Source organism: Crassostrea angulata, chromosome 6, assembly GCF_025612915.1.
Source record: "Crassostrea angulata isolate pt1a10 chromosome 6, ASM2561291v2, whole genome shotgun sequence".
In the NCBI taxonomy this organism is placed as follows: Eukaryota; Metazoa; Mollusca; class Bivalvia; order Ostreida; family Ostreidae; genus Magallana; species Magallana angulata.
The window spans coordinates 56,616,200-56,643,578 of NC_069116.1; the positions used below are offsets into that span (position 1 = coordinate 56,616,200).

The following is a 27,379-nucleotide window of genomic DNA, read 5'->3' on the forward strand; positions in this document are numbered from 1 at the left end:
CTTGTTAGTTCATACCTTATTTTTTTACACCAGTAACTTAGGCTAGTTAGTACAGACCTTTGTTGTACCAGCAATATAGACTTCTTAGTACAGACCTTTGTTGTACCAGCAATATAGATTCCTTAGTACAGACCTATGTTGTACCAGCAATATAGACTCCTTAGTACAGACCTATGTTGTACCAGCAATATAGACTCCTTAGTACAGACCTATGTTGTACCAGCAATATAGACTCCTTAGTACAGACCTGTGTTGTACCAGCAATATAGACTCCTTAGTACAGACCTGTGTTGTACCAGCAATATAGACTCCTTAGTACAGACCTATGTTGTACCAGCAATATAGACTCCTTAGTACAGACCTATGTTGTACCAGCAATATAGACTCCTTAGTACAGACCTATGTTGTACCAGCAATGTAGACTCCTTAGTATAGACCTATGTTGTACCAGCAATATAGACTCCTTAGTATAGACCTATGTTGTACCAGCAATATAGACTCCTTAGTACAGACCTATGTTGTACCAGCAATATAGACTCCTTAGTATAGACCTATGTTGTATCAGCAATATAAACTCCTTAGTACAGGCCTTTGTTGTACTATTCACTTAGGCTCGTTAATACAGATCTATATTTTACCAGCAACTTCATTAGCACGGACCTGAGTTTCTACATCATGGCTCTCTACCTTTGACATTCAGATCGTAGGCAACCTTTTTATACTTTTATATTAAGAGTATCTGAGTCTTTGAGTGTATCGATAGTTTGTTTCATTTGTTACATTGATTTAACCCTTTCATTTTTGTTGACGCTTTGTTCGCTATTATTTTGGAATGTATGATCCCTTTAGCTACATAGTGGGGCGTAAAATGTGAGGATTTGAAGGTAATAGGGTTTTTCATTTGACGTTGGTGGTTTGACCATTTTAAATTGGTCTTTATATGTGTAGATGGAGTATATTTTGGCAAAGAGATTTTATATTCGAATAAGAATATAAACTCGAGTGTTTGTGTATATATTTATTATATTATATTGAATTATATTATATCATATTATAGTATATTTATATATTTGCACTCCACCAAAATGAATGGTGTACTGCATCTGGTTGGTCTAACATTCGAAGAACATATAACGAAAAAAAAAATATTCTTTGTAAGGGGAACTTGCGAATTTGGATTGTAGACATTTTGTATGTATACCCAAAAGAGAAAATATCAAGTGCTGTTGGATTTGAGCCAGGGCTTTCTGCCCTTTCTGATATATTGTATAGCAACAATCTGACGACTCTTTCTAACTGCACGTGCTTGTGCGGATATATTCCGGTCTAAGACGGCCCTGTATGCTGCAGTGCGATACACGACAGAGGGATAAACAGACACACAGACAATGCAGACGTGAGTCAGACTGACGTTTTATCATTTTGCAAAATTATTTATCCAGTTGCCTTTTAAAGTCCGCAACAGGTGGTAAAAGTGCTGAGCCTTCGAATGTTTGTGTAATTTGGCTCGACAATGCTTTCTACTTAATTATATTTTGTTTTGATTAACTTAATTTTACGTAAATCTTCCAGTTTTCAAAATGATAAAAATAATCAAACTTCACTTTCCTAACTACTGTACACATCGACAAAATAGCAGTCCATTTACGAGGCCGAGTATAATCATTTCTACCCTAGGTATCAATTATTTCGACTAAACCCTGAACAATTTTTTTCAAAATGCGATATCAACGCACTTTGAAAAAAAATTTTAAAGTGCGCACGTTGAAAAGTGTTCAAAATGCATATTTTTTTAAAGTGCGTTGCCACAGTGCATCCTTCTCTTTACCGCCAGAAGAAGAAAGGATATATATGATATTGCGTCTGAATAAATCATAATTAAGTAAGCAGTTATGTCTCAACTTAGTGTGAATTATACGAATATAACGTTTTCAAAATTCAAAATATGGGGGTGGTTTTGAAACGGTTTTTTTTTCTTACGAAATATATCAACCGTGAAGGTCTCTATGCATTGCTTTCAATTTAAATAATTCCATGTTCGGACAAAATCTGGTACCAATGACCAATTGAATACTTCCAATTTGCATCTAGGAATAGCATATTCTTCTAGTGGCTAAATTACAAGTCCCTGATAATTGAACCTTTTCAAGTTTTTAGCTCACCTGAACCTAAGATTCAAGTGAGCTTTTCTGATCACCTGTTGTCCGTCGTCCGTCCGTCCATCCGTCTGTCTGTAAATTTTTCACATTGTTTACTTGTTCTTTAGAACCACTGGGCCAAATTTAACAAAACATGGTCCATAGTATCTTTATGGAAAGGGGATTCTAAATTGGTAAAATAAAGACCAAAACCCTTTTTAAAAGGGAGACAATTGCGAAACAGTGAAAATATGGCGCGTGTCTTAAAAACCTTCTTCTTAAGAACAACTGTTCCAGAAATGCCAATATTTACACCAAAGCTTGTATATTTACAGTGAAAATTTTAAATTGATAAAAATTGATAAAATTTTGACCCTCGGACCAATACTGGGCCCCAAAAGGGGTTCAAAGTTTAACATAGAAATTTATATGAAAAAAGTTTGAATTCTTCTTCTCAAGAACTACAATGCTGCAATTTACAATTACTATGGAAGCATCCTCGAATAATGTATTCTAAATGATTAAATTCGTGACCCCGAACCAATACTAGGGCCCCAAGCGGGGTTCAAAGTTTAAACATAGAAAAATATACGTGAAAATTTATAAAATTTCTTCTGAAGAACAACAATCTCCAATTTGTGATATTAGTATGCAAGCATCCTCGAATTATGTAGATTCTAGATTGTTAAAATCGAGACCCCCGAACCAATACTGGGGCCCCAAGAGGGGTTCAAAGTTTAACATATTGATATACATGTACAGGGAAAATGCTTAGAAAATCTTCTTTTCACAGAACCTTCAATGCTCCAATTTGTGATATTACTTTGCAAGCATCCTCAAATAATGTAGATATTAAATTGTTCAAACCGTGACTACCGGGTTTATACTGGAGCCCCAATATGGGTTTAACAAAGAAATGTATAGGGAAAATGTTTTGAAAAAAGTGATAAAAACTGATACGGGGAACTGTTGTTCAGGTGAGTGATGTGGCCCATGGGCCTCTTGTTTTTCTTCATATAACGTGCAGCAATCCCAAACAAAAACAATGACCCTAAAATCAAGTACATTACAACACAGGCAAAGTTTTCCTATTTATGGAGGAAAAAAAATAGCATTATAAAAGTATTGGGTATCGTTGAAATTTAGAGTAACGTTCTTTGGTAAATTTACAAAAAAATATTCGATAAATTTTCCCTCCTGAAATTCCAAAGAGTGACATAGTACATTTGTTTCAGACCTTCAATCATGAAATACATCAATCTCTCACAGGAAAATCACAGACGCATGTTATTAACATATATATATATAGAGAGAGAGAGAGATTACGAGTTGCATGTATGTGTTTTTACCCTTTCAATTGTGTATTAAGGATTTGATGATATAATATAGAAATATATGTTGATTATATATAGACAGTAAGATGCTTTCTTAAGTGCTTCATTCGGGTTATGAAGGTAGCTAGCAATGAAGCAGTAAAGATTTTTTTAAAATAATTTTCAACTGAAGATAATTATAATAAAATCTTCATAATTACGTCATGAAAGACATCAATCACTCAATGGAAAGTCAAAGATGCAAAATAAGAATATATAAAAACTTTAAAAAAAAATTAAAAAAGTAAATTTGATGTCACGTGAAAACATTGGACGCTCCTAACCAAGATAGCGGAAAAGTTGTATAATATTTATGTGGTATTTACCGTTGGATTTTGGTGATATCTCAATGGAGCAAACGTCTCAATTTTCTGAAGAGAGAGAGAGAGAGAGAGAGAGGAGAGAGAGAGAGAGAATATCTATTACATTTAATGGTAATAGGTACGATACATAAATTGTCTATACCATCAATTAATTAAAACCTGTAAGTATAACTCTATGATTTGATTTAAATAATATCTTATTTTAAGGCTTTTGGAGTTTATAGATCTGCATTTAACCTAATTAATTAACATCATTATTTTATTGTATGATAAATGTTGTTTTTTTTTTTTTGAAAAAGTTTTTTTACTATATTTTTTTTTACTTTTTATTTACGAAAAACCGCATAGTGTTCGAAATAGAGAGTTTAACATGACACTGAATATGCATGGTAGTTGAAATATAGAATCTGCATTTAGTCTAGAGTAAGATGTGGCTTAGTACATTTTGACTTGTGCTTTTAAATAAGAAAAATGATTCTTGTGAAAAAATTAAAATATTGATTATTGAAACATAAAGTGTATTGTTTGAGTACTAGTGTCACTCAGTATCTGGTAAGTATAAATAATATTTGTCCGTATTCCTTTGTTGCGTGGTGTTTTTGCGGTTAACCTGTCAAACTTCTGCACTTTTTCTTACATATGTATAATTGTTATGTTGTTTACGTTCCTGTGTGGTCTATCAGATATACTCATTAACTCATGAAAAAGTACACATATATCTCATTAAAGTATTTCTTTTATGAGAAAGTACATCCAAATTGCACAGAGCTTGCAATCGTCGAACGTGTCTTTTTAAGGTGGAATAACACGCCTGGAAAAAGTCACTCAAATTAACAGTAAATTATTTGATTATGAAAGATACGGTATATGAGAGAGGTTGAGATTTAAAACGTGTACGGGTACGCGTATGTGTATTAAAACTACACGTACACGTTCTTGTAATTTATCAGTTGAGATTTCTTTACTTGTAGGATATAAACGTGAACGTAAAACGACGCAGTTTTGTGACATGAATTAATTTAGTTAATTCTAAATAAATGGTAAATTTCTTATCAATTTTCAAATGAAGTTTAAAAATCTATATAATGTATCACAAGAATACATTCATTCATCAGTAAGATTTTATTTGTTGTAAAAAGCTACACGTTTGTACTTACGTGTAGACGACACTCTAAGTTTAGAGAACGTGTGGAAACCATGTCGTCACAAAAACTGATGACATAATACGCGAAGAATTTAGGTGATTCCCCTAGTACACGTACCCGTACACGTTTGAAATCTCAACCTCTCTAACGATAAATAAATTGTATATGTGTCAAATAAACGAAAACTTTGCAGTTTGGGGATAAAAACGAATATCTAACAGTGGCCTCGGAAGCAAATTAAGGGGGGGGGCTAGACTGATCATCAGAAATCTTGTCATGCCAAAAAAGAACAATTCCAAAAATCATGAAAACCCTAATCGAGGTGGGGAGGGGGGGGGGGTAGTATACCTATGACTTTTATTTTCATTATCACTACTAATATTTCTATTTTTATTGTAAATTTAGGCACCATTATGTTTGCTGCGAGAAAAAGATTGGGGGAGGGGGGGGGGGGGGGGGGGCTGGTCCCTCCTCGATGCTATGTGCCTGATGGTTAGGTTCCAAACTGTCTCATATCTTATATATTGTAAAATATATAAAATATGACATTTTTTAACAAACGAAAATCTAAATATGTGTTTTAATAGTATACACTGCAAAAATATATCGACCATATATTAACAACATTGTAAACGGTTAAACATATAAAAAAAAATTGTGATTTTTTTTTTATAAACAACGTTGTGTAAGATATTTTTATTTTATTTTGAAAAGATGTTTTACATAACATATAAGCTTCAGAAATGTTTCGTATGTTCAATAAGCGCAGCTTGTTGTTCGCGTTACAAAATAAATAATTTACTCAACATGCTCTTATCTTGCAGTTTTATATTTACCTGTTTAACAATAAACAACATTAGAACAACCGCCATAAATACATTTTAAAGTTAGCGGAATGGTACATGTGCGTTAATTAGGCATAAAATAAATCCAGAAATCAATCATTTTGTCAGATTTACAGGCGGATAACGTAAATTTTAAATAATTCTGTTTACTATATCTTTGTACTCTAATAATTATATAGTACATTGCCCTGCAATTTTTCACAAACAGAACTTTATCTTTTCAGAAGTCACATTTTCTACAAACAATAGATAAAGCATGGGTCATGTTTGTTTTGGATTTTCCATTGGTTTCAGTGGGTTTATTTGCTTCTAAACGATTCATCAAAATAGGGGTTTTTATTATAAAAAAAATACTGTTTTTGGAATGCACAAATGTTTAGGTCGCGAACTGTTGATATGTTTACACTCCATATCCATGAGGTGTGGAAAATGAAGAACGATCTGAAAACTACAGAACTTTTATTTTAAGGGGATTTGCTCATATTGACCCCTCTCCTCTATTTTAATTATACTTTTGAGGTTAACACTAGGCGCCGATTAGATTATCTGTATAATGATTGGTCAAGATAAATGCATAAAACTTATATGATTGATTAGTTTATGAAAGAATGGACTGATCCTTCTATTGAACCTACTGATTAACAATAACGATTGTCGTACTTTTCCTCACGTTATATGGGTTGGATAGATCAATATGTAAACAATAGATCAATGTAAACAATAAATATAAACAGTTGAAATTTACACCCCGAGAAAACCATTGTCAACCGACGCGAAGCGGAGGTTGACAATGGTTTTCAAAGGGGTGTCAATTTCAACTGTTATCCTCCCAAACAGGCACTATTTATTTTGTTATACTGAATGTCTTAATTTTAAAGAAAACATCACTGCTTTTAGATAGGAATAACGTGAATTCTAAGGCGAACTGTACGCGCATGATTTTCGCGCATGTAACAATTCGTAATGTTACCCGTTGCTAAGTGCGTTGCTAACGTGAGGGTAATAGAACAGATTATGAACTGCGTCTAAACCAATCAGATTTCAGTATTGAACATGAAAGTTTGTTATACTTTCATGTTAAATACTGAAATCTGATTGGTTAAGACGCAGTTAATAATATTTACTATTACCCTCAGCGTTAGCAACGCACTTGGCAACGGGTAACATTATATAAATAGTGCCTGTTTGGGAGGGTAACAGTTGAAATTGACACCCCGAGAAAACCATTGTCAACCGACGCGAAGCGGAGGTTGACAATGGTTTTATCAGGGTGTCAATTTCAACTGTTATCCTCCCAAACAGGCACTATTTATTTTGTTATACTGAATGTCTTAATTTTAAAAAAAAATTTACTGCTTTTATATAGGAATAACGTGAATTCTACAGCGAACCGTACGCGCATAATTTTCGCACATGTAACATTTTTTAATGTTACCCGTTGCTAAGTGCGTTGCTAACGCTGAGGGTAATAGAAAATATTATTAACTGCGTCTTAACCAATCAGATTTCAGTATTTAACATGAAAGTATAACAATAAAAAATGTTACATGCGCGAAAATTATGCGCGTACGGTTCGCTGTAGAATTCACGTTATTCCTATATAAAAGCAGTAAAATTTTCTTAAAAATTTTAAAAAAGACATTCAGTATAACAAAATAAATAGTACCTGTTTGGGAGGATATAATTGACACCCCTCGAAAACCATTGTCAACCTCCGCTTCGCGTCGGTTGACAATGGTTTTCTCGGGGTGTCAATTTCAACTGTTACCCTCCCAAACAGGCACTATCTATATAATAACAACACGCTATGTAACCCGATGACGCGTGGTTTTATATATTTCCAACGATGCCCACTACCATTATACTCACATGAACAACAACAAACAAACATAAAACCCCAAACAAACAAACAAACAAAAAACCCAACAAAAACAAAACGAACAAAAACCAACAATAAGTTGTTTGATTAACAAACAAGAAATTTAATTTAGCCGAGCTAGAATAAAAAAAATATTGGGATTTTAAATCAAGGGGAGAAATGGATGCAATTAATTTAGAAGAAAATATGACACACAGAAACAATGTAATATTTTGGGAATGAATAAGAAGAGAAATACTCAGTAGATATGAATATACTATATAGTAGGAGTAAATGATATTTATGTAATGTAATGTACGTATACCTCTGGCTCATCCTCATCCAAATAATCACAACATTTATGCATCATTATCAGTTACAGTGAAATGTTATAGAAATCTAAAAGATTATATTTTTTATTCTTTTCCCCCTTCCTTCTTGCATTTAATCAGAGACATAAATAACATCATTTGTTATATATGTCTCTGATTTAATGCATCAAAACAGTACATAAATGTGTCCATGCAGGTCTGTATTTTTGTTCACACAATGCCGTTTGAAAATATCACTACTTTCTTCGTAATAATGTAACGTATTAAATACACGTTCTACAAACAAAGTCAAGTCATGAACTTTCTGGGTTAATACGATATAATAGTTCTCGGAATAATGAGATTAGGTTAATCACGTTTGGTTAATTCAAATATTTGCTTAAATCCATTGTCTGTTCCGGAAATACCTTCTCATGCTTAATAATTTTGCCAGTCCCGCGTTTTACAACATGCCTCTGCGTTTTTTTGTTTTGATGATGAAATGATAAATAAAATAGTGCATCATGTTTCGTGTAATTTTGAACACCTGGAATTATTTCGGCAGCAACATCTGTTGCCAATCTACCATTCCTTATAAATATTTTCGCCCCATACTTATAAGTTTGCATGACAAAAATGTATAAAAATAATTCTGTACTCGTTCGCCTGATAAATATTCATCCGCTCGACTGTCGTGTATTTAAAGAACTGCACGTTTTGTTCATGCTGCAAAGAAACAAAATGAGTACGACAGTGATAAGGAAAAACGGCATACTGGAGCACATCAATGGTGTCCCAAATAGGAAGAGAAATCGTGAGCACATAAATGGTGTCGCGAATGGAAAGCGACGAAAGATAAAGGGAATAGATACACCACAAAGCAAGTAAGTTTCCACGATTGCCGAGATATAAACATGTTGCGATGTATTTACACTCGCGTGTAAAAAAAAACCATTGCGCTGTCAAATAAGCCTAAATGTACAATACACATATGATAAATTTTTCTTCGTAGTAATATTAAATGGTAGATAATTGTTAAACCAAACACACGCAACAGAAAGGGTTGTATAAGATTCAAAATTAATTTCCAGAGCGGAAAAAGAATACATGGATATTAATCTTTTTTCAAGACTTAGAAATTGTATTCGTACTAAAGCCAAAATGGAACAAAATGTACAGCTTTTTTTTAAACAAATTATTGTCAATTACCATGATTACAAACTTGATTTGAAACATTTTAAAAAATTAAAACTCGTTTGATAACTCATAATCTACAAAAGCAAAAACTAAATAGTTTTAAAATTTATGAAAAAAAAACCAAAAACAAAATGATCTGCCATGTGATTGTTTGACTATTTCAGTGCTTTAGTTAGTGCTGCCAATGTTTATATTTGTACACAAACCTTTTAAACTAGGTCAAGTACCTGCTTGTGAACCAAGGTCAATTGTAAACTGACCAATGGTGTCCCTATAATGAGCTTGTTCACTATGAAAGTAAAGTGATTTTGAATTAAAAATTGTACATGAAGTATAATAATACCATGTCCATAATTTGTCAATTAGGATATTTTAATATGGTTGACTAGATCTAATTGGTTTTGATTTTTACTGTTAAGTTACCCTCAAATACAGAGCTGCTATAGGGCCTATGCAAACGTTTAAGAAAAATAATTTACTCAAATCTAAATTGTGGGAAATTGTAATATATGACCAGTTTACTGTACCAATTTAAAAATGTTAAGTTAATTTAAAAGTAGAAAAAGATACCCTGCAGAACACTCTAACGAGTATAAACTGGTTTAATAATTATATCAATGTTTATCTGGCCTAGAAAATTGTCATTTTATCTATATTTTTGAATTTATAAAAGTGTTGAAAGTGGGATGGGATAACAAAAATTGTTAACTGTAATATTAGAGAAACCCTATCAAATAAAATGCCCAAGATATAAAATGACTGTCTTAATTTGATTTTTTTCTTTTTGGAAATATGTAGACTACTGGTATAGCCAGTCAGTGTCAACCCCCACAGAGAACTTTATATGTCTAGGCTCAGGTTCACCTGGGGTTGTTTTGAGGTAACTTTGGAGGTGCGCCCTTATGTTGACAGTTTCAAGCATTCTGATTGGCTGAAAATGACCGTGCCCATATCTAGAGTGTCAGTATACTTGAATGTACTGGTACCTGTAGTCATACTATGTCCATTTCCATCTAAACATTTTCTGAGACATTTTCAAGATATTTTTTGTTAAATATTAGAAAACAAACAAACTTTTTTTCAAAGAGTGAAAGAATTTTTTAACAGATGAGTAAAATCTTGATCAGATGTTTACCAACAAAGTTTGAATTTCGCAAGCCTATTGTCACATGTTAACCCAATAATTGTCATGTGTTAACCCAATAGAACACATTATCAGCATGGAGGTGTGTCGGCATGTTAACGTTTACTATTTCAAGCAAATTCTGTTGGTTAAACATAAAGGATGAGTTTTTGTTGACAATTATGACATAGGCAATGTAGATGGGGAGATTATTGACACGCAATAAACTCAGAGCTTTTTCTTTGATGAGGTTTAAATTACTTGACAACTGATCGTTCTGTTTCATAGTTGCATAACTTTGAATACCATACACATTGAATTAAGAGATCTAATAATGCATATGATATTTAACAGAATTAAAATGGATTGTTATTAACAGGAATGTCTTTTCAAGAACGTAATTTGAACCCTTTCAGTTGTGTAAAATGCTTGTAGAACATGACGACAAAGCAGACATATTGTACAGTGGGTGGTTGAATTGCATCATGCTATGAGTAACTGACCACTGACTTATCAGGTATATGACATACAGTACTGACTTCCTATAACTCAATAACACGTAAAGCTTGTTAGTAAACATAAATCAATTGTAGATTTGATTGAGATCCTGTACTGTGTTTACAAGTACTGTAACATTCCCATTGTGTTGACCACTGACCAGTCTTATCAGGGATCAAGTCCAGCCTTTTGTTCTGTTCTAAACAAGCTCTTTCCCTTAACAAACATGTTTGCAGAGCTCTGAAAGACTTTGAGAGTCAATATATTTGATAAAATGGAAAGAATTTAAAAGTGTGATAACATGGTGTTGGTTTAGTGGTATTGTCCAGAATCCATGCCGTTCTGGCTTAACTCAAGTTTAAACTGGACAAAGATCAAGCTCTGTTTAAATTCGATATTAAATGTAGCCCAGTGAAAGTGTTAGAGGTCTCTTAAGAAATGTGTAATAAATCGGCAAGTCCCATTGAATTCTTTGGAACGTTATAAGAAGCTTACGGTTGTATGAATGCTGTCGAGTAAATGGTCTTTCCCCTCTGTTGATACCATTAGTACATGATTTTCTCCAAAGGTCAAACTCATTGTCACCTCCGACATGTTATGTACATTTTGAGCCAACTTGACGTGTATCTTCAGATAGGTCCTGGATTTATTACTGACCACTAGCAAACACTCATGGCTGAATGTCCAAGGTTTGAGTTTTTCACTTTGTATTGTTCAAATATTTGTTGTCATTTTCTTTTATTGGTAATCTTCAAGCATTTGAATTTTGTTATTCTTTGGCAATTTCTTCAATGTTGAATAGCCTTTCTACATGTAGTAACGAAGGTTTTTTACGAAATGTAAGGTTTTGCTATGAAATGTAGCAAATGTTTGTTTCACACTCATGAGGGCACAGGTTTGGTAAATTCTTGTTTTGTTGTTGCTGTGGAATTATTTCACATGTATGACATTTAATTTGCATTAATGTTGCATTGAGATTGAAAGTGATATTTTTTGTTTTATTTAATGAAGTCGCTAAGCATTAGATATTTACTGATCTATGATGCTTCTCATTGTCGAACACACTTTTGTTTAACAAACTTTAGGTAAAACAAGCGCAAATTGCATTTCACAGATTTTGTGAAGATGAAAAAATGATATGGTTTCATTAATATTCATTTGCATCATTTTTTGTGGATTTTGTTTCAAGTTTCAAGCTCAAGTATGTAAGTCTCATCAATAAAAGCTGTTGTCAGGTACATATCTAACTTCAATGAACATTTAGTTCATTATTGTCATATGATCAACTGAACAACAAAATTTCCCCAAATCAATAAACATTAGGCTATCCTTTAAAAAATTCTTGTTTGGAATTGCCGCCTTGGGGTTTCTAGACCCAGGAGGGAGGGAAGTAAATTTTTTATTTGTTTTTCATATTTGAAGTTTAACTAGTTAAAAATTGGTAAAAAGTAAAAATCTCCAAATAAAAAAAGTTGTTTAATATTTGCTAATAAAATTTTATCAGCAGGGTTTTTTCAATGAGGCGGGAGGCAATTCCAAACCACCAATGATTTTATTTTGGCCTTAATCGGTGAATCAACTGTAATATGTAACTGGATGAATTAAAAGTAGATGACATTATACATCCAAGACCTTTAGTTTTGAAATGCCACATTCATGTGTGAAGGCAAAGAACCAGAATCTAAATTATAAAATATCTTTTTCAGTGATCCTTTAAATTAGATTGGTATAATGACAGCTTGGCAATGGTAAAATTTCCATGCTTTTTTGCACATGATAAAAAACCCAAATACATATGTGGTATATTATTCTCAGCTGAGGGCAAATTCTGTGTTTTTACATTGACAACAAAATGATTTATTTTGGGTTATGTTCATTGTGATGCATTTAGGTAACATAATGCACAAGCCTACTGCATTCACATATATAAATAATATATGTATATTTTTTACATAGAATTATCTAATGTTCTGACATCCAGAAGTCAATAAGTGATGTTGCATTAGAACAATTCCTTATGAGATAAAAAAAAAATGACCATGAATAAATACAGCTAAAATTGATACACGCTGTAAAGAGATCCTGTCTGTTTCTGCTGGCTGTTCTCTGGCCTAATAAAGAATGTTGTTAGTTGATAATGATTAAGACAGTACACACGCAATCTAATCTTTAGGTGTTGTAATGAAAGTGTTTCTTCTTTGTTTCAGCCAAGGATCTCTTGAGGAGGTGGAAGCTTTGGCCACGCTGATCAGTGGCAAGATCAAGCATGCTCCCAAAGTTGGAATCGTGTGTGGGTCGGGGCTTGGTGGACTGGGAGAGATGGTGGAGGACAAACAAATCATCAAATACTCCGAACTGGATGGGTTTCCTGTCAGTACTGGTATGTACTAGACGAGTAAATGAAAGGGGGGTGGGGGGGAAGGGGCAACCTCTAGACTTTTGATGTCATGTAATTGAAATAAAGTTCACGTTTGTACTTGGTAGTTGGAATTTGTTTGTGTTTGCAGTGCCTGGTCATTTAGGACAGTTTGTGTTTGGACTGTTGAATGGTACCCCGGTCATGTTGATGCAGGGACGAGTTCATGTGTATGAAGGGTATCCTTTACATCGAGTGAGTACCATTAATAACATGGTCAAATTGCTATTTTATGAAATAAGAGATGCTCATTTCCTTTAATATTCCTAGTCACTCTCTGCTCATAGACTTAATTGTCAATATAGGTAACATTGTGAGGTGTCGTCAATCTAACAATAGTATTAAAACTGCGATTTCATTCTTTCATTAATGACCATTTCCCCTGCTTCAGGTTGTTTTGCCCATCAGGGTGATGTGGAAAATGGGAGTCAAGACCCTGTTTCTTACCAACGCAGCTGGAGGAATCAACCCCGAATACAAAGTGGGAGATGTCATGATCATGAAAGACCATCTCAATCTACCTGGGTTTTGTGGAGTCAACCCCCTGATGGGGATCAATGACGACAGGTAAGATCAGTCAAGAAGCAGTGCATGAAGTTAATTTTAAGTCTGTTTAGATTGCATGATTTTCATTTTTGGTCCGTTTAGAATTTGAATAACAAAATGTTTCGTTTGATTTAGAATTGGTCCAAGATTCCCGCCGATGTCTGATGCTTACAATAAGAAGTATAGAGACATTGCCAAAGAAACAGCCAAGGAGCTAGGGTTCAATGACTTTATAAGGGAAGGAGTTTACAGCTTTCTGACTGGGCCCACATTTGAAACGGTCACGGAGTGCCGGCTACTACGCCTGTTAGGAAGTGATGCAACAGGTAACTGGTTGTTGGAAATAATCTCGCCTTGTCACACCAGTAGAGGTACTGAGGTGGAGATTATAACTGTACGTGCAGGGCAAGTCTTACTTACCATATCCTTACTGACCAGAAGCCATTTCTTGTTTTCATGAATATTTATCACTATCAGTCCTCCATTGTGTGAAATTGTAGATTTTTGAGGTGTTAATGGAATTATGTGGATAGATACATGCATAGGCATAAACAAGATTAAAAATATGTGTCACATAAGTGTGACAAGCTAGTTGAGTTAAGCATGAATTACTGATGAGAACAAGAAAAATTCAGTGAGTTGGGATATGTGTAAACAAGATATACGGCAGGTTATTGTAGATCTAGTACATGGTACCACAAGATATACGGCAGGTTATTGTAGATCTAGTACATGGTACCACAAGATATACGGCAGGTTATTGTAGATCCAGTACATGGTACCACAGTCTCCCCCACAGTGTATGAATTTTAATGGAGAACTTATTAAACACTGAAGAAACTGGTTCATTCCAAAATTTTGCTAGGGCATTGATCAGTGTGTGAATGTACATTTTTAATTATTCAATTTTTAGCCAGGCTCTTCTGAAAGCAAAATCCTGGCTAAAGGCATACAGATTGCCAGTGTTTCTATAAAACTGCATAAGTAAATAAACAACCAAACAGCGTCAAAGTGGAAGCTTCTGCTATGCCGAATAGTTGCACAGAGAGCCATGTTTTGTCAAATCTATTGGTGTTTTGTTTGCCATTAAATTTAGAGAGGAGTTTTTTTCTTATTAATTATGTATTTTAAAAACAAGACTACGCATTTAGGACACATACACAATATGCATGAAATTCTTCTACATTACAAAGCAGTAGTATTTGTCTGCTTATTGAAGAAATGGGTAATTGTTTTTATGACACTTGTCTCAAAATTCAATGCACTGTTCAATTCAATACTAGAGAAACATATTTTTGTTAATAAACGTTGACAAAATTTAGTCTCTCTCTGATGCTTTGCCAACATTAAAAGCATTAAAGAGAGGAAGACAGAGAAAGAGAGAGGAGAGAGAGATTGCTTGTCTTTATAACATAATAATGTAATGACACATCAAAAGAGCAGATTTTCAGTACTTCAGTACTTTGATTTGTTTTTGACATTCTGTGTTTGGAGTATTCTTTTAATTTGCTCCTTGCTCATGTATCTACCTGTTTACTTCTGTGTTAAATTTTGAGACTAATATAATTGCTGTTTATCTTTTGCTCTGTAGGAATGAGCACTGTTCCTGAGGCCATTGTTGCCCGCCATTGTGGAATGGAGGTGCTAGCAATGTCCCTGATTACAAACTGTTGTGTGATGGAGTTTGACTCGGATCAGAAAGCCAATCACGAGGAAGTATTGGAGACTGGTAAAGCCCGATCCAAGGACATGCAAAAACTAATCTCAAAGATTGTAGAGAAAATTGCTTCATAATCCATGTTTTCAAATTTTGTACAAATTCAATTATTGTAGATGTGTTGGTTTATACCAACTTCTGAACAACTTTGTACAAATTTTCTTTTGAAAGACAGATAATCAGAGTTATTCAGAAGTTGTTGTAACATTTATATTTTGTTCGGAAATGTAAATTCATGTTAACATTTAATCCAATTGCATCCAAAGAGTTTACATTCCATTATTATTAATATTACAGTATACATAATGTATATGGTTATACTGGTGGTAAATCTTTACACTGTACATTGTGTCAAGTATGCTTGTTAGTGAAATACATATATTGTTGATACATAGCAATACATCTATTTAGACTCCAGACATAGTAAATAAGGGAATCTGAAGATGTAGAATTTTTTTGTGAAATTTTAAACAAGATTATAAGATTATGGTTCAAAATGCAAAGATACCTTGTTGGAGCAGATTATGAAATGATAGATGATGACAGCAGACTGGTGTAGATGTGAATTGTGTGCATTGGCTGCACATTATTTTCTGTATTAATGTAAGTTTACTACCGGTGTATTAAAGTATTAGTACGATTGATTGATGCTGGGGAGATCTCTGTCACTGCTCACTGCTTGTATGTTATAGACAGGTTGAATGGCTGTTGAATTGTTATTCACCTGTCACAGGTGTTTCATTCAGGTGTTTTATTCCGTCTCTCTGGTGGTAGTGGTGTGTATGGATATATTTTGCATATCATAAAGGGTTGCTAAGACAACCAAACTTATTCTTATGTTGATCTGTGATGGATTTATCTGGTACATGGAATAGCTATTTTAAATAAAGGTGTTGGTCAGCAGTTTTTAATTCATTTTTGAAACAGAAGGCTGGCATAATTTTATGATGTTATTGATGTTTCTAAGAATTACAATCCTTACCTGTCTTAAACATAACCTGTATCCTGTGTGCTTTACCTGTCCTGTAACTTTACGACCTGATACTGTAAAGATGTTTCATCATTATCACTCAGGTAGTCAATGAAACAGGTTTGTAACCTAGGCAGATGTGATAATTCATCTCTTTATTGGAAATCTCAGTTTTGTTAATGTACCATTAATATGATGTACCATTTACACTGTTTTTTTTTTTTATAATATCTCAATTAACACTTGCTATTAGTCTCACATTCCACTGTTATATTGATATACACTATCATCTTTGTAAGCTATTACACAAAGCTATTTGTGATGCTTTTTTTTTGCTAAATTTTTTTTTTTTTGGTACTTTATTTTATCATCTGATTTCATAAAAGTATATATAAATTTTAATTTCATTTACATCAATTGTACATACTTTCAAAAGATGGACTAGATTTGAGTTTTATTTTAACCCTCATGTAATTATACTTGGGTATATGTCCCATGAACAGCCCTGCTCATCACACATAGTTTCTGGTTGTGATTGAACCACACCTTCCTTCAGGGACCAGTATCATAATTTTTCGTTCAACTGTTTTTGTTATCTTTTTCGGATTTTCTTCCTTTGTTCTGAATATTTTGAAATTCAAATTATGTGAATATAGCAATTTATATATAATGTTCTATTTAAAATATGATAAAGTATTGAAATATTCAAATACTTTATGATAATTTTTACTGGTAATAAATAATGCAGACTATGGTTTTTTGAATTCCATTTTCAAAGTCTTAATTACTATTTTGCTGTTGGAAAGACCATTGTGTAGAATCAATCAAATAAACGCGATGGGTGACAAAGAGAAACATCATTGTTGTTCTGTTGTACTGTGTGATTAGCTGGTCGTCAGTATTTTAGAATTTTTTACCAGAGTATGTTTTCTATATAGATATTTTTATTATGTTGTTTATTTATGTATGTATATTTAAAACAGAAAAATAATAAAAGTGTTAAATAAAGAGCCTTGATATTTTTTAATTACCTTGGATAATTCTCACCACTGTCCGGCAGTCTCTTGGGGGGGGGGGGGGGGAGACAGGGGGGGGGGGTCTGTCCATGACATGCCTGTTGGTGCCTTCATTGGTTCTAGAGTTCAACTGTTTTACCTAGCCTGTTATATCCACAGTGTTGCTTTGTTTACGACAATCTCGCAACTACAAGGGAAAAAAAAATTGAAATTCCTTGGTAAATTCGTGGTCAAACTGTTTGGATGTCTAGGTTGTCTACTATGGCACGCCAAATTCACAAAAATGAGCTAGACATAGTTTCATAATCGATAAACTAGGTTTATCGACTGTTAAGGTGGCTCTATACACCACTTTTTGATGACGCAGTACGCAAAAAAGTAAATCTGGAAGCATGCAATTCCGGTACTGGCTGATTTAAACTGAGGCGAACTGTATGGGGACCGCTCTTTTGAAAAATTTGTTAAATGAATAGATTTAATTTGATAATTGGAAAATTCATTACTTACCAGTAATGTGGTATGTGACACCTTTTCGTTGTGTGGTATTATTTATCGAAATAAACAATAAAATCAAGTATACTTTTTTAAATAGTTTCTTTCCCATCATCGATATGTTACACCGTAGCGCAGTGGGTTAGTGGGTACAGTTCAAACTTTTAGGTCATGAGTTCGATTCCCGTTGAGAACAATAAATTTTTTAACTTTCCAAAATTTTCTAAAATGTATTTTTTGGTTGAATACTGTGAAAGAAAATTATAAACCGGTGAAAATATTTCAATTATAATATACTTTAATGCACATTAATATCGACACCTGAAGGGGATGGGAGTGTTGGTTTGAATATTGTTGGTATTATTTGCAATGATTTCCATTCAATTTTTTATGTCACATTTATTAAAATTAATTTTTCTTATAACATCACGCAACTTTTTCAGATGATTTGCCAACAGAGTAAGAAAATATGAAAAATTATGTTTTAGGGAAAACTAAAAAAATTGCAATAATAACATTTTTGAATGATTAGAAGTGTTAAATTTTTTTTTATGTGTCCGAAGGAAATATCCATCATATGATAAAATTTTTTCTCTCAATTTGTCAATAGCTGTCTTTTTAAAAAATATTTTACAAAAACACGAAAAAACCTTAAAAAATTCTTTAAAAATACCTATAGTATCCCTATCATCATTTTAATATTTGATAAGTATATGTTTTGTGGTATTCTATTGAAAATTGGAATAAACTGTGGGTGTATAGAGCCACCTTAACTATAGTTTACGGATCGAAAACTATTGTTAAAGACGTTAATCTATATTTCACGTCTGTAAACTATAGTTAACGCGATAATCTATGTTTCACATCTGTAAACTATAGTTAACACTGAAAACAATCATATGCGATTGTTAAACATAGTTTATCTGATAAAAATAGATTCACAATTGTGAAACTATGATTAACAACTCAAAACTATAGTTCACGAATGCAAATTGTATTAATTGAATATTGCAACCAACTACCTTCTTTGCCATTGCCATTCTACCTTCCTGATTGACTTCCAGCCAATAGTAATTAATAACACCATATGTATTTTCAGATATTTAATACTGAAACAACCATAGAATTATACAATACATAAATGTTGGATTGAAATGGCCGCAAATTTTGCAGGAGTCACAGGAGACAACTAGGATACCTTAACAAAATGGGCAAGCTAGTGGCCTCGCTTATGCGAGTGCCATGAAACCCCATGCCTGACACGCATGGTGGCTAGGCATACAAGCTGCACAGCTTTTACACCCTGCCTCTGGCTTGCTACCTGGTTTAACTTTTTAACACCACCAGCTTGTAGCCTCTCCCCCTTTTTGGGAGTTGATTTTTAATCAACTCTCCTATGCAGTTACTCAGACAAACCGAAAGTGAAACAGTGTTTGGACCTCAGCACAAATCATTGCTGCTGACAAGACTTAGTTCTTGAAAAGTAATTGATAAATTCGATGCAATGTATGCTAAAGCATTGTTTTTCAAGGATACTTATTTATAAAATACCTTGAAAATAGTTAGATTTTAAATGGTACGAACAATTTAAATATTTTTTGTAGTCGTATGTATTCCTACGCCAGAGTTTAATATAGTCTCGTTCAACTCGACGCTCGGCTGTCTCCGTAAATCCTTGTCGGAGATTTACGGTGTCAGCCGAGCGTTTGGTTGAACGAGACTAGAGTTCAATATTGCTTGGATCCATACAATTTTCGAGAAATATTTCTATTACTGATACATAGTTTTATTGAATTATTTTTATCTTTAAATATTATTTAACATGATTCATATGGGCGTTTCTCGACTTTCTTGTCGAAAAAGTCCAAAACTTCATATTATAAAAATGTGCTTAATTCAAATTAGAAACTACATGTACTTGTCATTACAGAATGAATTCAATATTTATATGTTTTATACGATATAAAATGGTTTGAGGCAGTTTACGCTTTATAAACCGCGAAGCGGTTTATAAAAAAAAAAGCGTAAACTGTTTCAAACCATTTCATATCGTATAAAACTAATAAATATTTAATTCATTGCTAATAATTTAATTTTTTTTTGCTCTTCATTGTGGATAAAAACGGTCATTTGACCTTTAAAATGACGTAAAATTATACAAAATTCAAACGTAACGTCAGGCGTATTGATACGTTTTTGACGTTAGTCTTACTATGACGTAGGCAACATTCTTTATACGATATAAAATAATTTTTTAGCCAATCAGAAAGCGCGTTACAACCAGAATTAAATTATTGCAAAATAACATAACATTGATTTTAAAATAAATAAACATCGACAAAATCAACTCCCGTCAGTTCTTCAGTACTTTGATTATAGAAGTAGAGGGGGTCTGAGCACTGAAATGCTGCAGACCCCAAGCAGTTTAGGAACACATTACACACATTTTCTCAATGGCATTTAACTTCCATGTTAACACACCGCCATGAGACCCCCTCATGCTTTATTGTGAAACTATGTTTAGCTCATTTTTGTGAATTTGTCTGATAAATGTAGTTTCACGATTAAACTATAATTAACAACTCTTAACTATATTTACGATTGTAAATTGTAATTAACAAATGTGAATCTATATTTATCAGCAAAATCTATTGTTAACGTTTTTTACAGATAGATAAACTATGATTATCATTCGTAAACTATAGATTACATTCATGAAATATTGTTTCACAGATGTAAACTATAGTTAACGAATCGTTAACTATAGTTTAGGATCCGTAAACTATAGTTAACAGCTGATAAACCTAGTTTATCGACTGTGAAACTATGTTTAGCTCAGTTTTGTGAATTTGGCGTGCCATAGTCTACAGCATATATCTTCCTTCTGTTACTCTACCATACATATGTATGAACGACGTTCGTCCCTGCCGACTTTCAAAATTTTTTTATTTTGGACGATGAAAACTTAAGTTTAATAGATTCTCGAACATTCACCTGCGTAATTCAGATTTCTATAGACATTGAAGACATTGGCACTGGAATGTCTCTAAGATTAGTTTTTTATTTGACCTGTCAAGGTTGAAATCTAATCCCTAAAGATAATCAAACCGCTTGACTGATAGATATTTTTTTGGTCCAATTTTTTTATACAGATCAAGCAATACAACCATCTGCTAGTTAGTAATATGATTGAATGAACAGTCATTGAAGCTTTATATAAATGCATTGCGTGGATATATAGGAAAAGGGGAGTGTCAAGGCCTATTTTCTTTAAAATTTTACTATAAAAATTTGAGAATTCGTAAAATTTGATTCGGGGTGAAAAGCAGACCGTCTCTTTGAATCAAAAATCGGAAATGGCAGTTTTTAAGAATTTTTCTTACTCTTGATGTTATCATCAAATTAGTTACGTTTCAGGAAGCCTGGAGTTTTTCACAACAGTGAGGATATTCCTTTTAAAAAGCTTGAAATCTGCAACGTTTGTCAATATAACCATTTTAAGATTTATTTCATGGTCTTACAAAAAGTTGGTACAAACTTTCCAGATAAAATTCTACACTTTAATTTTTCCATTTTATCTGCAATCCTTTAGGGAAAATAGCATAGGAACTGCAACATCTTTTTATATATCTCTAAACATTTCAAGTATGTTATTAGAAATGATCTATGCTGTTCTGATATTGAAATTTTTTGGTGTGAAATTCATACCTCCAGTGATAAATTTTTAGTAGGAGTCATATATAGACCTCCTCAATCTTGTGCTGATTATTGGAAAAAATTTTCAGCAACCATGGAGCAAGCACTAGATACTGAATATAAGCTATTTTTGGTTGGTGATTTTAATGTTAATATGCTTGCATCAGGTAATAATACTGTTAAAACACTCTTACAGTGTTTAAATATTTACAATGTTGTTGACAAACCAACTAACTTTATAGTAAACAGTTGTTCATATTCTTGTATAGATCTTGCCCTTACTAATGATGTGCATTGTATTGAAAATGTTATTGTAGATGAACCCATATGTAGTTCACATTCCCCTGTTACTATTCATTTATCATTTAAGACCCCAAAACAAAAAGCTTATAAACGTGTGATAAAAAATTACAACCTTGTTAACTACCAGGGCTTAAATGCTGATTTGACGCTTGTCAATTGGGATGAAGAAGTATTCAATACAGAAAACATTAATGATATATATAATAATTTTACTGAAAAATACTCAATACTTATTGAAAAGCATGTACCAACCAAAACTGTTACTATTCGACCTTCTGATAAGCCTTATATAACTACTGCCATCCGCAAACGAATGCGACAAAGAAAAAGAATACATAAAAAAGCTGTACGCACCAATAACCCACAACATTGGCAACAGTTTAGATCCATTCGTAATGAAATAATAAGCTTACTCCGCAATGCCCAAAGAAATTATAAAATTAAACTTGCTAACCAACTTGTTGACAAATCTATTCCGCCTGGTAAATGGTGGCGCATTGCTAAATCTGTGACTCGGCTAAAGAAACAGAATCCTTCTCCTCCTTCAATTGTATGTCAGGATGGTAGAATACTTGTTCATCCCATTGACAAGGCCAATGAATTTAACTCTTTTTTCTCAAGCATTTCAAGTCTTAATAATGTCCCAGAGCTTCCTGAGCATGGACCTGGACCCCCTGATTTTGAATTTAATGATATAATAATAACTGAGCAAGATGTTATTGACCAATTAAAAATACTTAATGTAACTAAACCTCCAGGACCAGATGGTTTTATCTTCTGTGACATTTCTAAAGCATTCGATAGAGTTTGGCATCTTGGTCTTATCCATAAACTTAAGGGGCTAGGTTTTGGGGGTAACATATTAGGCTGGATAGAAGATTATTTGACTCTTAGACAACAAAGAGTAACATTAAAAGGATTTACATCTACATTTCAGATGTTAGATGCTGGGGTTCCTCAGGGTTCGGTACTTGGTCCTTTCCTATTCCTACTTTACATTAATGACATTACTAATGGCATTTCAAACAATATTAGATTATTTGCAGATGATACTTCTCTATTTGCTATTATTGATGATGATGTCATACAACAAACTTTATCAATAACTAATGACCTTGACATAATAAAAATTTGGTCCAACACATGGGCTGTAGATTTTAATGCAAATAAAACTGTAAATGTTGACTTTACGAGAAAAAATATAAACTATCCTGCAATTCTGTTTGGATATAATGGTGAAATCATAAACAATAAAAAAAGTCATGTACACTTAGGCTTGCATCTACAGTCCGATGGTGGTTGGTCCAATCATATTAATGGTATTTATGAAAAAACATGCAAAAGGTTGAATATATTAAGATTGCTCAAGCATACAATTGATAGAGAAACACTGGTTAAAATATACATGGCTTTTATCAGACCTATACTGGAATATGGTGATGTTGTGTGGGGAAACTGTACCAAAGAAAACTCTGAATTGCTTGAAAAAGTGCAATTAGAAGCAGCCAGAATAATAACAGGGTTGAGAGTTAACTCATCTAGAAGTATTTTATATAGCGAACTTGGTTGGGAAACCCTTCAATCTCGAAGGGATAACCATAAGCTTATTCTTTTCTACAAAATAAATCATGGTTTAGGTAATATACATTTTTTTCTTGAGTGTCCAAGATACACTCAACAAAGAGTTAAACTTTTTAATCAATTTAATGATATCAGTGTCCTTTTTCATATTAACTATATTCTTTATGGTAGTTCTGAATTTTCATACAACTTAAATTGTAAAATTGTTTCTTATGTTCATAGTTATATTATAGCTTCTAAGCGTTTTTGAATTATTTTTTTTTTCTTCAAATGGGCTGGATCATGACTCCAATATTCTATGTCTGTCTGTCGGTATGAATGAATGAGGTGATGGGTTTATAAATGTAGGAATGAATGTGTTCGTGTACAGTTGTGTATATGTTAAACAACAAGTTAATTTATCATCATATGACAAAAGTCAAGCTTATTATTTATTATCCAATTATCCTTTGTCTTGTATACAAATATATCAATAATATATCACTCTGTAAACTGGTAAATTATACTACATACTATATACTATATTCTATGATTATTTTATAACACCACTTCTTGACTTTGTATTTTGGAGAGGGTTTATATAGGCTTTGCCTGTTGCCCAATCCATTTGATTACTCAATAAAATATGTTTAAATTAAATTAACATCTTTTTGAATCTTTTCACATTTAATTATTCTGTTTTCGTCCAAAGACTCGTCCCTCTTTCTCCCCAAGAGTATACAGAATACTATTAATATAATATCGTGACGTTTGGAAGGAAAAGAGAGTGTCCTATATGAATATAATTGTTTTGTTGCTCCCGTGGGAGCTATCAAAAATTGCGCTAGCGGCCATGTTTCAGGCCACTGCGCGGGGTATTGGGTATAGTTTTCAACTAGCAATAACCACGCCTCGGATGAACCTCATCGGCCATGTTACCGCCACTGCGCAAAGCTAACAATCAAAGGGTACGGAGTTTGTTAAATAGAATAATCATTGTTTGCTATAGTGGTGTTCAGCAATTATTGCCTTTATATCTCACAATATGTTGTCTTAGATTATAAGATGTATTTCTATCATTTGGATGTAGCAAGATGAAAGCATTAAATAGTTTGAATACTTGTAACTTTTAGTTAAACTTTTGATTTGTTAGAACCCTTAAATTCAACTTATGAAAAAGACTGCTCAGAAACGTTCATAACACGATGAGAAGGGAGGTAATGAAATTTGTGTTATACGATTTAACAGACACTTAATTTTGGAATTTGCATTATGAAAATAATATCTGAACAACCATACAGAACCTCTGGATAAAGTTTTTTTTCCATCACAATTATAAGCAACATAATTTTTATAGCAATATATATTTATATACTCTTTCTCCCTTTCACTTAATCTTTGAGAATAACGACACCAAAATGCCGATTATTTTTTACGCCTGCATGCAAAATGTTGAGAAATTCACAAAGTCACAAACTAGATTTGTATTTATAAATGTTCAATCTCATGTACCTTGTATATCAATATAACGTATTCCAGTGGAAGATGTGTTAAATTCGCCCTCTATTTGTTTGTCCGAATATAAAATAATTATACTCTTATCATATGTATTTTCATAAGTCAAAAATTAAAAAAAATAAATAAATAATAACAAAGATATGGAATGCTGCTCGTCTGAACGATTATCTAAAACTCAAATCCAAATATAATTTTAAACATATCACCACACCTGAAAAAAAATCCACAATTTATATTCTGATCACATTGAAATATTTATATAAAATTCTTTATAACTGGCATGTACTGGTTTCCATTTATAACATTGCACGAAACAGATTTTTAAGAATACTATGCATTTGTATATAACTGATCGTAAGTTTAACTTTTCATGTCTTATATTTTTCAATTGATTTGTTGCTCCCGTGGGAGCTATCAAAAATTGCGCTAGCGGCCATGTTTCAGGCCACTGCGCGGGGTATTGGGTATAGTTTTCAACTAGCAATAACCACGCCTCGGATTAACCTCATCGGCTATGGTACCGCCACTGCGCAAAGCTAATTGATTTGAGAGATGAAGTTGGTGTTATAGAAAAGTCATTGTTTGCTAAAGTGGTGTTTAGCGCTTAATAAGTATATTTCTTCTTTGCCACTGGCATTGAAATGAAATATTTGTATATAATCCCTTTAGATTAAGACAAAAATAACAGAAATAACATATTCAAAATATTATAAAAATTCATCCATGTTAGTAATTTTTTTTCAAACAATTTTTAAACAAATTTAGGAATTACCTATGAAATGTCTATAAGAACGTGTATTATACGTTGAAAGGGAGGTAATAGAATTTGTACTAAAGAAATATTTATCACGTTCATAAATTAATATATACCCGTGTAATGCAAGTACCTTTACTTATATTGAGAAAACAAAGAAACAAAAATAATCATATCTGTGTTTTTGATAGGTCAAGAGGTCATTTTAATGACGTCACAATTATCATTGCAATATTAGTGCGCAAATGAAAAAATATAATAAGGAATAAAGAAAAGCAAAACAAAACAAATGTAAAAGTTAAACCAGAGAAAGATTTATATTTTACATGATCTGACTTTCTAAAACGTAAATATTAATGAATTTCACCCCTTACCATCCATAAAAGAGAGGAGATTATTTTCTTTTTCAATTTTAGATTTAGTTAATTATTACTACGCTTCACACCGGCATATTTTATCGACAAAGCACTGTGAGGCGTTGATGGTTATGACCTCACGAACCTACTGAAATAAAACTTTTATTTTTAAATACAATGGAATGTTGGAGTTTGTATTATTACTAAACATATCACTAATTTTGTTCTTTCTTACAAGGGAATAAAACTTGTATACAAACAAAACAAAGTAATACGTACCAGTTAGGATGAATTAGCTCATAGTTCAGAAGAAAGAATACAGTCGAAAATGTCAACGAAAGAGATAATTATATGTGATAACGACAAATATGCAACAATTTGGATATAACAAGCATATAGCTTATATACAAAATACATTTATAACATATACTTGTGAAATACTATCGATTCCAAAACTAGAAAATAAAAAAAAAGATTTACACTGTTGTAAGATGTTGTAAGATGGATTGCTAGTATACATCCATAAACAGTATTACAAATGTAATGACTATTGAAAGACCACGATGCTAAATAATGAAATTCATCGATTGAAAAAGTGACTGGGAACTAATAAAGACGTATGTGACTGAACTGCATACTCCCCATTCCACTGTTGTACTCGTTACATTTGGTGTTGTTTGGCCCACTACAGAAATGTACAGATCCATAGCCTGAGACGGAAGAAAGGAAAATGAAGAAACGCTAGAAACAATTGGAAAAAATAAGAAAGTGTAATAAAAAGAGCAAAAACTAAAACAAGTAAAACCTGGAAGATATACCGTGCAAGGCCAAAAAAAAAAAATGCAAAAATACAAACCACATGTGCAAAGTATACAAGATGACCAAACAGCTCTGTAGAAATACAAGAAGACCAAATCTTTAGTAGCATTAGATCGAAAAATAGTAAACTATTCATGGAAGATGGAGGGATGGCAAAATACTTTGAAGAAATTGTTATAGTCCCAACAGAATCACAAAAAATCGTTCAAGGGAACACAAAAACATGAACAGATACATTACCAATACCAAGAGGAAGATTAAGAAAGCAATAATCAGAAGGAAAAAAACACAACGGCAAAAATAGCATCAGATCCGAGCAAAACTATCAAACGTGGTTAATCTACAGAGTTAATAGAACTGATCAACAGACTCATCAGCTTAAAGATAGATCATCGTCAAAATACA

General features: G+C 32.8%; 1 protein-coding gene and 2 non-coding genes across 5 annotated transcripts; 1 reads left to right on the forward strand and 2 right to left on the reverse strand.

Moving 5' to 3' along the window:
- Nucleotides 1–1,311: 1,311 nt before the first annotated feature.
- Nucleotides 1,312–17,470, forward strand: LOC128188641 (purine nucleoside phosphorylase-like). 3 transcript variants are annotated; one of them, XM_052859809.1, is made up of 6 exons: nucleotides 1,312–1,396; nucleotides 13,019–13,191; nucleotides 13,319–13,422; nucleotides 13,619–13,794; nucleotides 13,909–14,099; nucleotides 15,365–17,470. In XM_052859809.1, the coding sequence occupies exons 1-6, from the start codon at nucleotides 1,389–1,391 to the stop codon at nucleotides 15,565–15,567; spliced, it is 855 nt and encodes a 284-aa protein (XP_052715769.1). In that variant the 5' UTR covers nucleotides 1,312–1,388; the 3' UTR covers nucleotides 15,568–17,470. The 3 variants fall into 3 exon arrangements, with proteins under 3 accessions (XP_052715769.1, XP_052715767.1, XP_052715768.1); XM_052859807.1 differs by lacking the exon at nucleotides 1,312–1,396 and adding an exon at nucleotides 8,687–8,877; XM_052859808.1 differs by lacking the exon at nucleotides 1,312–1,396 and adding an exon at nucleotides 11,231–11,500.
- Nucleotides 17,471–24,344: 6,874 nt separating this feature from the next.
- LOC128190940 (U4 spliceosomal RNA) lies at nucleotides 24,345–24,483 on the reverse strand. The gene has a single exon (XR_008244416.1). It is a non-coding gene; the product is annotated as a U4 spliceosomal RNA (small nuclear RNA).
- Nucleotides 24,484–25,444: 961 nt separating this feature from the next.
- Nucleotides 25,445–25,583, reverse strand: LOC128190937 (U4 spliceosomal RNA). Its single transcript, XR_008244413.1, has one exon. It is a non-coding gene; the product is annotated as a U4 spliceosomal RNA (small nuclear RNA).
- Nucleotides 25,584–27,379: the final 1,796 nt, after the last annotated feature.